This window comes from Hibiscus syriacus, unplaced genomic scaffold, assembly GCF_006381635.1.
Source record: "Hibiscus syriacus cultivar Baekdansim isolate YM2019G1 unplaced genomic scaffold, ASM638163v2 tig00116989_pilon, whole genome shotgun sequence".
NCBI lineage: Eukaryota > Viridiplantae > Streptophyta > Magnoliopsida > Malvales > Malvaceae > Hibiscus > Hibiscus syriacus.
The window spans coordinates 8,855,644-8,865,957 of NW_024063508.1; the positions used below are offsets into that span (position 1 = coordinate 8,855,644).

The 10,314-nt window shown below is 34.4% G+C and overlaps 1 protein-coding gene and 1 pseudogene across 1 annotated transcript; both read right to left on the bottom strand.

Annotated features, from left to right (window-relative positions):
- Positions 1–1,536: 1,536 nt before the first annotated feature.
- LOC120193242 (katanin p60 ATPase-containing subunit A1-like) lies at positions 1,537–5,643 on the bottom strand. Its single transcript, XM_039195793.1, has 7 exons — positions 5,377–5,643; positions 4,518–4,986; positions 4,051–4,248; positions 3,453–3,697; positions 2,966–3,124; positions 2,715–2,802; positions 1,537–2,029 (listed from the first exon to the last, which is right to left on the bottom strand). The coding sequence occupies exons 1-7, from the start codon at positions 5,496–5,498 to the stop codon at positions 1,748–1,750; spliced, it is 1,563 nt and encodes a 520-aa protein (XP_039051724.1). The 5' UTR covers positions 5,499–5,643; the 3' UTR covers positions 1,537–1,747.
- Positions 5,644–8,631: 2,988 nt separating this feature from the next.
- On the bottom strand, positions 8,632–9,966 carry LOC120193162 (annotated as a pseudogene).
- Positions 9,967–10,314: the final 348 nt, after the last annotated feature.

The window sequence follows — 10,314 nt, forward strand, 5'->3', positions numbered from 1 at the left end:
TCCATTGTTAAAGTTCATTCAGATTTCTTGACAACTTAAATCTATTTTGCAAAGCATACGTGTTTGGTGGCGATGGTACTACTGGATTTGTCCGGTATCTTGGACCTTCTACGGATTGGTTGTTTCACAATTCGGAGACTTAAAAACACCCCTTGTAGACGGCGAGTTTCCTGGTCAGATGGTCGAAGAATATTTCAGAAGTTATTATGATTTCAGACATGATTTCCTGGGAGTTGTGGTTGCAGTAATTCTTGGTTTCACTTTGCTGTTTGCATCCATCTTTACTGTGTCCATTAGGCTGTTTAATTTCCAAAGGCGTTAGAATTTGTTCATGTATTAAATGCATGGCATTTTAATTTCTATGCAAGTTTATCTTTATAACATACAAATTTTTTCATTGTAATTGAAGATTTCGTTGTAACGATATGAATTAATGAATAAAAACACTTGATCTATTAGTAGGGTGACAGAATAACTCTTTGCTTCATTGGTATGTCGTAATGAACATTGAAGGGTTTGAGCCATAATCTCACCAATTTCACGGCTGCTGCCTCTGCCTGCCGTTACTGGAAGTTGAAGAAGAAGCTCGAAAAGAGAAGCTGTTGAATGATTGGAATTGGAAGAAAATGGGGTTCCTTGTATAATTCCGCCATGCTTGCAAACAAGTTCTCTCATGGAAAAAAGCTCAATCTTGCTTCAAGTCTGCATATTTCATCACCCTTCGCTTCCAGTTTTTTTGTTTCCAGCAGAGGCCTATCATCAATAAAATCATAAGCACAAACGAAGAAGAAAACAAAATGTCAGTTCTTAATCTTCCTTGGTATTCTTGAAACAATGAAATTTCGGTGAGTGACTTTAATAACGCGGCCTCCTGGCTTCTTGGAGCCGAGTTTAAAGAGGTTCGCCGTGCAGTTTCTTGTCACCACAAGGAGGCCATCAAAGAAGATGGAGGGTACCTTGAAAATAAATGTTGATGGGGCCTTTCATTCCCATCACCGCAATTGCATCAATAGGCGTTGTAACTCGTTATCACTTTTGTATGGTTGTTGGCGGGATAGCAACAAGGCTTAAACACAGCTGAGTCGGTTGAAGCTTGTAGTTTCATGGAAGGATTTCGTTTGCCAATTGACGACTGATGGGATAATGTGATTATTGAGAGGGACGCTTTCTCCATTGTTAGCCGTTTGACAAATTTGTGCTATGATATTTCGGTAATTGGATTGATACTTAATAAAGTGTGTGTGACAGTCGTTAGATTTTCGACTTTTAGATTTCATCACTCTAGTAGGGAGGCAAACCAGATTGCGCATTCACTTGCTAACTGGGTCATGTGTCATATATTGATTGATCGACTCATTTTAACAATTATTTTAACAGCCATTATGACATAAACACCTAAATGATAACATTGCATCTAAATTGACAAAAAAATAACACCTAAATGAAAAAAGATGTATAATTTAAACAATTTTTTTATTAGGCCTTTTTTATATTTAAAAAAAATCAGTACTCGTGTAATTCAGATGCCAATACATAAACCCTAATTAAGGCAGAGTTTGATTAAATTACAATGAAAAATGATGAGGTTACAGGTACAAATAACAACAATGTACGAACTTTCAGAACAATCAGCAACTTTCAGGTGAACAAATAAACTTTCAGAAATTACAATGAAACACCCTTTCACTACCAAACATATCAGGAAAGCAAACAATATTGTCCATCCACTCAGGTTTTAGTCTTTTCATTATGCTGATCCGAATTCGGTAAACCATTTTTCATGCTTCTCGATATCGGCTTGTGAAACACTTCGCTGGACCTTCGACAAGGCTTCTTCAAAGTCGCACATTGCCACAGGATCCTTTGAAATCTCATCTTTCGACATATTCTTAATCTCGTCACGTGTTTTTCCGGCTATTTTACGCCTCATGCCATTTAAGGAAGCATCACGGCAAACATTGGTGAGATCATCCCCACTATACCCTTCTGTTCGATGGGCCACTTCATCGATATCCACATCAGCAGCTACCTGCCACATTACCACACGGACAAGGTAACCTTTTCAGACTACGAACAGCCTTGATGCTCAAAGACCAAAGCACAAGAACTGGCTAACTAAAACTCAATTTTATAACAGACATAGTGTACTAGCCATTGGCCAATGTTTTTCAGGGTCCATTTGCAAGGAAACTGAAGTAAATTTTAGAAGTTTATCCGACCGGTAAGTATCGATCCAAGCATTAAATCCTTCACTTGAAAAAAAAGGTGAACCATAAAATTTTAATAGGAAAACGAAACATGGAAAAGATTTGGTTTTTAAAGAAGGTTTGGAGCTATGTTGCTCTAGTTCTTTATTTTCTTGTAGCACCCATACCCTAAACCGATGTCTAGCACAAATCCAGCCATGGGTAGAGGAATATAACCCTCCAAACATCCACCACTGTCACCAAAAAGAAGAAACCACTTGGCTGCCAAATTTCTTGTTCTCATCAGACAGATTAATGAAGAAATTAATTTTACATGAGACATGACCTACCTATCATAATATTTTATAAACATTTCGAATCATCTAGTTTTCAGATGTTTCATATATATACTTACATTTGGCTTCCAAAAGAAACATTTAATTTACACCATCACCATTACGCTACCAAAGCAACATTTCATAAATAACCATGACACAAATTTAACAGTAGATTAGTGAGAGTATTCACCTCAACTGTTTTTAAATTGATCCGAATGAGCTCCTTACGACTCTCAAAATTAGGCAGGGGAATATATATACGCTTTTCCAGTCGCCTCCTACATTCCATGAAGAATAATTGGATACAGCATATGTAAACTAATAACCTTAACAATAAGATCTCTCAGGCATAAGATTGGGTGCAAATAAGATACCCAGACAAATGAAAACGAGAGGAAAAAAATTCGAAACTTGAACATATGAAAAATAAACAGGACAAACCTGAGTGCCTCATCTATGTCCCATGGAAAGTTAGTTGCAGCCAAAACCATCACTATTTTACGGCTACCATCTTCATTTGTGCCTGTATTATTTACACCATCTACCTGAACAAGCAGTTCAGATTTCACCCTTCTAGACGACTCATGCTCCCCAGAAGCCCTAAACCAAAATAAAATAAAAAGATTGCATTTGAAATCAAGAGTATGCAAAAGCCATGCCAAAAAGGGAGAGAGAGAGAGAGAGAGAGAGAGAACTCAATGCACCAATAAATGCCCAAATGAAGAAGAAGTAAAAGAGAGCCTGTCTATCTGTGTAAATTTATGAGTTAAACATTAAAATAGTGCCCCCACCACCCAAAAAAAATATATCATGCAAGAAAATAAACACAAAATACCTAAACTCTGTACATCAAGAATAAATGAAAGGAAACTGCAAAGATAGATCCCAGACAACAGACAAACTGTACAGGATCAAGCAGCAAACTTACCCACGGGCATTGCAAAGAGAGTCAATCTCATCAATAAAAATTGTACTAGGAGCATAAGCCCTTGCTAGATCAAACAAGCACCGAACCATGCGCTCACTCTCCCCACGCCACTTTGAGGCTAATGTAGCAGAAGAAACATTGAAAAAGGTTGTACCACATTCAGTTGCAACGGCTTTAGCCAGAAGTGTTTTCCCAGTACCAGGAGGTCCAAACATAAGAACTCCTTTCCATGGCCTCCTAATACCCTAAAGACAAAAACACGAAGAAAATAACTCAAAACATTCTATTAATGCAAGTCGGAGAAAAAAACATTTAAAATAGGGAGAAAAAGGATATGCAGAAAAGTTAATTTTTTAATTTTCCAGATATTTCAAAATAAAACTAATCCCATCTTGATGATTTTCCGTGATCATAAAAATGTATAGAGAAAACTAAAATTAAAATTAATATCATTATGTCTCTTAACTGAATGCAAAATCAAGGCAAAGAAATAAGAAGAAATAACAGATTTAGTACTTAAATCATAGTATGTGACAGAAACTAGAATCAATCTGGCAATTATGCTTTGATGGCAATTCAGGTGCAATGCTGCAAATACCTGAAAATATTCAGGCATCCATAAAGGAAGAACAACAGCTTCCTCTAAAAGCCTTTTTGCCTCAGTCAAACCAGCAACATCATCCCACCGTACTCCAGGAGTTGCTTCTAAAACATCCCTTTCTAACATCGCAGCGAGATCTGGATCAGGTCCCTCATACTGTGACCTCTTAGACTTCCCATCTTCAGCATCACCATTCTAAGCAATTGCAAAAGCAAATCAATCACCAAAATATTGAGAACATCAAACTGAAGTACTTGAACCTCGAAATAGAGAAACTGTTCATATCCCTATAATTATTTAGGGTTGTATTAAAGCCCCTCTTCAGATATTAACAGCAAGCTTGCCACATGCATCCGTGTTTTGAGCCCAAACATGTTAAGCTTTATATCGAAATCTCAAACTTCAATAAATAAATAAATGAAGTTAAAATTAACAGGAAAGATGTTCTGTCAACCAGAACTTACTGCTGAATCTCCTTTGGTAGATTTCCCTGAGCCAGCACTCTTCTTTCCAGTGGTAGATGCTCTGGCCCCTGCGTTAGTCCTATTTGAACCACCTGCCTTCGCACCACGTCCAGTCGTACCACTTCTAGTATTGCCACGACCCCAAGCCCCATCTTGTGGCGATTTCCTCGCGCCCACTTGACCAGCCCTTGCAGGTCTTCTACTTGAAGTGTCCCGACTTGGAGGCCTCCACACATCAGGATCATCCATTGGGGCACCTGATGAAGTCGGGTACTCATCTAATGGTTGGAATACGAAAGATGACTTAGCATGAATCGGTGGTGAAGAAGGACGCCGCACATTGGGAGCTTCCTTAAATGACCTTCTCTCAGCATCCAATTGCTTCACAACTTCTGTCTCTTCGGATAGTGCTTTCTTTACATTCATCCATTTTGCACGAATTAGCGGGTCATCAAGACTGGTTAGATGCCTAAATGCATAACAAAAAATAAAAGAAAATTAAGCAAATCAGTTCAAACAATAGTCAAATAATGCATCTTTTACAAAAAGAAAAATGAAACGAATAAGTAATTTATGACCCAATAAAATAGAATATTTATATTTCATATCTACAAACTACAAATCATTTTCTTAAAACTGACAATCTAAAAAGAAAAATCCAAGCTGAATATGTTTTGCATTTTACCCTTAATACTTGATTTTTTTAAAAGTCTAACTGAACTGCTGATGTAACTAACTAAACAGCGAATCAGAACGGTATAAAAAAACCGGAATTGTAACGGGAACAAAAATAGGGGAAAATGTGAGTGGCTGAAATTGAGGAAAAGGAGTGGAGATTAAAAAGAGGAAGAAAGTTTACTTGTTGATCTGAGCAATGGCTCCATCAAAGAAGATAATAGAAGTGTCGTAGAGGCCTTCGAGAGCGTATTCACGGGCCAATTTCAAGTGATTTTGCAATCCAGCCAGCGAATTCCCTACCATTTCGATTTCAAAAAGAAATATCCAATACAAGCAAATCCCCCAAATTCTAGGGTTTTAAATTCGAAGGAGGAACAATCTCTTGCTTTTTCCCCGGTTCAGATTGGTGGAATGGATAAGCTTTCACGGCGACGTTTAAAGCTCAAACCGTGGGGAGGAAAGGGAAGGGAAGAGAGATTAGGGTGGAGAGGTATGAAATTACTTTTGAACCCCTACTTGACGAAATTACATTTGTGCCATTTCTGTTTTGGAGAGTTTTAGGCCGTTGGTTAATATGGTGGACCCAATAACGGATCTTACATCCATGGTGGGGCCCGAAAGGCAAAAGGCTTATTAATTGCTTTGATTTTCATTAGAGATCGAATCCCATTTTTTCAGGTTTAAATGTAAAATCTTATAAAAATTGAGAAATTAATTTTTTTATTTTAATTTCTTAGAAAAATCTTTATGTTTTTATAAAAAAAAAGTAATAAGGTCACTTAATTATGAAATTAATAATAAATGAACTAGTTATAATGCAATGGAAAAAAATTGTTCGAATAACGCACTCTCAAAATTATTTGTTCAAATGGGATGAATGCTACAGTACACATCGAAGTCGCACTGAGCTCTCTGCGTCTCCCCCAGGTCGCATGGAACACCATGCGACTCCCCCTCCCTTGGATCACAATGAGTCTCTCCCCAATTTTAGCCTTCCCAATTTTTTATCTAATGATTAAAACTTAAATAAAAAATGAAACCAGATCAAAATACGTCTCTCTCCCCCCAATTTTACTCTTCTTAATTTTTTATCTAATAATTAAAACTTAAATTAAAAAATTGAAACATGAAAAAAAAATATGGGAGACTCATTGCACTCCATGCGTCTCCCCCAAATTTATATTAGAGTCGCATGGACTGCAAAGCGTCTTTGGGGGTGTACTGTAGCAATTATCTTATTTGAAGAAATAATTCCGAAGTACCATATTCGAACAATTTTTTTCGACTAAATTATTACAAAAAATCAGCCAATTAAAAATTATTACAAATAAATTATTAAATTATTAAATATTAAATAAAATAATAACATGACATTATATAATAATAATTTTAATATTTAGAATTTTTAGAATTTATCAACCCGTTCTTAATATAAAATGATTTAATACTTATATTTAAAAATTATAACATTTTAATTTTGTTCCTCTCCTAAATCACTTATTCTTACACTCTTAGTTTTCTTGGTGCTTGAACCCAAGAATTTAAGGAATAACAATAATTTCTTTATTACTGAAGTCATTTGATTTATTTAACCGTTACTTGTTTCAAGAAAGAATGTGGTTATCCAATTACTTCTTTGATCTAATGGGTTTGTTTGCTTTGATAGTATAAAAAAAGTTAATTTGATAAAAGTTTTAAATATAAATGATTAAATTTATTGAATTGTTTAGAATTAAAAAATTAATAGAATGTATTTTCTGAATAGTTTGAAGTGATTATAAGGTTATCTGTTTAAGATTTTACTTACTAACCAATTGAGATGTAAATGAGACATGACAGATCACGAGCTACTCGAGATCGACTCGATCAAAGCTCGATAAATACTCGATTCGAAATAATTTGACTTGAGCTCGAGATATACTCGAGTTCTTAACAAACCGAAACAAGTTATTTGATACTCAACTCGAAAAGCTCGTGAGGAGCTAAAAAATAATATATTAAGATTTTATTTTCTAAAAAATAAATTATTAATAATATTAACATTTATGTATTGATTTTTTTAAATGAAGTATAAGATTTTCATGTATTTAAAATTCAGGTTCGAGTTTTAGTTTGATGCTTTAATCGAGCTAAGTTTAAGATTTTTTCATTTTGAGCCTTTTTAAGCTTTTACGAGCTTCAGTTCATGATTTTTAGTTCATGTCGAGCTTGAAAGATTTAGGCTCGCGAGTTTTCGAGTCGAGCTCCATTTCAAATTTTTTAGTCGAGTCGAGCTCAGCAATACTCGAGCTCGACTTGGCTCGTTTATAGCTCTAATCACCATCAACGTATATATACCCTACAGGCGTAACTACTCAAATACATAACTTCAAAGGAGAATAACACTCTTTCTAACCACTACAATTACTTAATGAATTCAAATTAATATAATGTATAAATTTTAAGAATTAAAAATATTATAATATCTTATCAAATTAAAAATTTATTTTAGTTTTAATAATAAAGTAATTTATTTATAATAATATTTTAAATAAATAATTTATTTATTACTAAGTTTATAATTAAGTGACTGTGTAATTTACATATGAGTCAGAGAATATAAAATAAAATAGGGTAAATTACATATTTAGTATCAAAATTATTTATTTTATTTCATTTTAGTACCTAAACTTTCATTTGTTTCAAAATCATACTTAATGTTTACTTTTTATTTTATTTTGATATTTTACCGTTAAAAACTTAATGAATCTGTTGTTGAAGTTCAAATGTTTTTAATTTATTTACTTAAATTTTAAATTACTCTTAATTTAATCACTCTAAATTTCAAATTCAAATTTTTTTATTTTAATTATATATTAAAATAATAATAATAATAATAAATGTCATAAAAATTATTGATAAAACAAATTAGAGTGATTAAAATAAGAGCAAATTGAAAGTTGAGTAGTTAAATTGACAAATTTTAAATTTAGTGACTAAAATAGGAGTGAGAAAATAGTTGAGTGATGAATGATGTAATTTACACATAAAAATACAGTCGGTACTAAAATAAAACAAAAAGTAAACATTATGTATGGTTTTGAAATAAATGAAAGTTTAGATATCAAAACAAAATAAAATTAATAGTTTAACTACTATAAGTGTAGTTTATCCAATAAAATAAATAGGTAAAAATGAGGTTTAATAAAAACCTTAAAGGGTAAACTACTCCAATGGTCATTATTGTTTGGATAAGTTTCTGTTTTCACCACTGATGTTTCAAAAGCCACAAATCAGTTACTAACATTATCGTTTGTTACAAATTAGTCACTCACCGTTAACAGGCGTGACGAAAAACACACGTGGACTGTTAACAGTCGTTAACAGACTTACCTGGATGATATAATTACACAAACAGTCCATGTTATTTATATATTTTTTCAATTTGATCCTAGTTTTAATAAATTAAAATATGGACTATTTGTAGATAAATTTTCTCAGATCTTGGCTTTTTCTCATCATTCCAATCAGGATTTGATGGACATATTTGGCTCCCAATCCACTCCATTATATAATCTTTACTGCACAATTCACCACTACCATCTTGCCTCCACCATCAATCCCTTCCCCATTGTTTCATACTGGCTGGTGTCCCTGCCGCCTCATCAGCACCCAAATTTGCACTAGAATTCAGCTCCTTACTGTGATCAATACTACCCAATTCGTCATCATAAGGTACAAACTTAGTATTCCAATCATCCCCACCAGTATCCACACATGCAACCTCCTTCCCTTTTCCATTAATCCCATTCTTACAATCACTATCACTGGCTAAGTTTGCATTAAAATTCAAAGAACTTAAACTCAAGGCTCTAACATTATAACACTTTTTTCTATTTTTTGAAGAAGAATAAGTTTGTAAAGCAAGGGCAAATTCTACCTCGGTGTTGTTACTCTCCTTCATAGGAGTCCTAGTAGCTGGTGTCTGTTCACCAGTAGTTCCTCCCAAAGTCCCAAACAACTCTTGGCTCTTCCATAGTTCTTGACTCCTTCCCAAATCTTGACTGAACAAATCCACTCCAAACTCACCTTCTACCTTAATTCTCGACAACCCAAAATATGAAATCTTCGCTCTATAATCAGAATCAAGCGACACATTGCTGGGCTTAATATCTCCATGAATCACCGGAGGATCACAACGGAAGTTAAGAAACTCGAGAGCTTTAGCAACATCGAGGATGACATCAAACCTTCTTTGCTAGTTCATGCTCAAATTACCATCTCCAAAAAGTGATTATTGCAAGCTTTTATTAGGCATATACTCGTAAACAAGCAAACACTTGTTTTTTTCAACACGATATCCCAAAAGGGTAACCAGAAAAGGTGATCTTAGCCCACCGAGAATCTGTAACTCGTTTTGGAACTCTCTCTCCGTTTGCAAGGAGAGCGTATCAAGCCTTTTGATTGCAAACAATTTACCATCTCTGACAATGCCACGAAATACGGTACCCGAACCACCTTTGCCAATGATATTAGCGTCATCGAAATCATCGGTAGCATTCTTCAAGTCCTTGTAACAAAACCTTTGGAGCTTGAGAGGAGCACTAGAGTCAAAAGGGATGGTTCTGGCTCGGTTTGAAAGAGAGTTCCAAATATGGTAAAGGAAGTAAATTATAGTAAAGAGTATAACAGCCGAAGAATAGATAGTTAAGACCAAGAATATAACTCTTGTCCTGTTGAGGAAACTTGGTCTTGACAGGTTCGAACCCGGATATAAAGGCCTTGAATGCATGTTTTACCCCCCTCTTGGTTCAGTTTCTGTGCATCTCAAAATCTCTTGATATAGTCCCTAGATTTATCAAGAAAATGAATTGGAAATAGAAATCAGGAAATGGGTTTCTTTTGAAACATGGACTATTTGTGTAATTATAAATAACATGGCACCGCCTGATTCATAGGTAAATTTATTTTAATTTATTAAAACTAGAATCAAATTGAAAGAATATATAAATAATATGGACTGTTTGTATAATTATACCATCCAGGTAAGCCTGTTAACGGTTGTTAACAATCCACGTTTATTTTCCGTCACGCCTGTTAACAACGAGTGACCAATTTGTAACAAACGATAACGTTAATA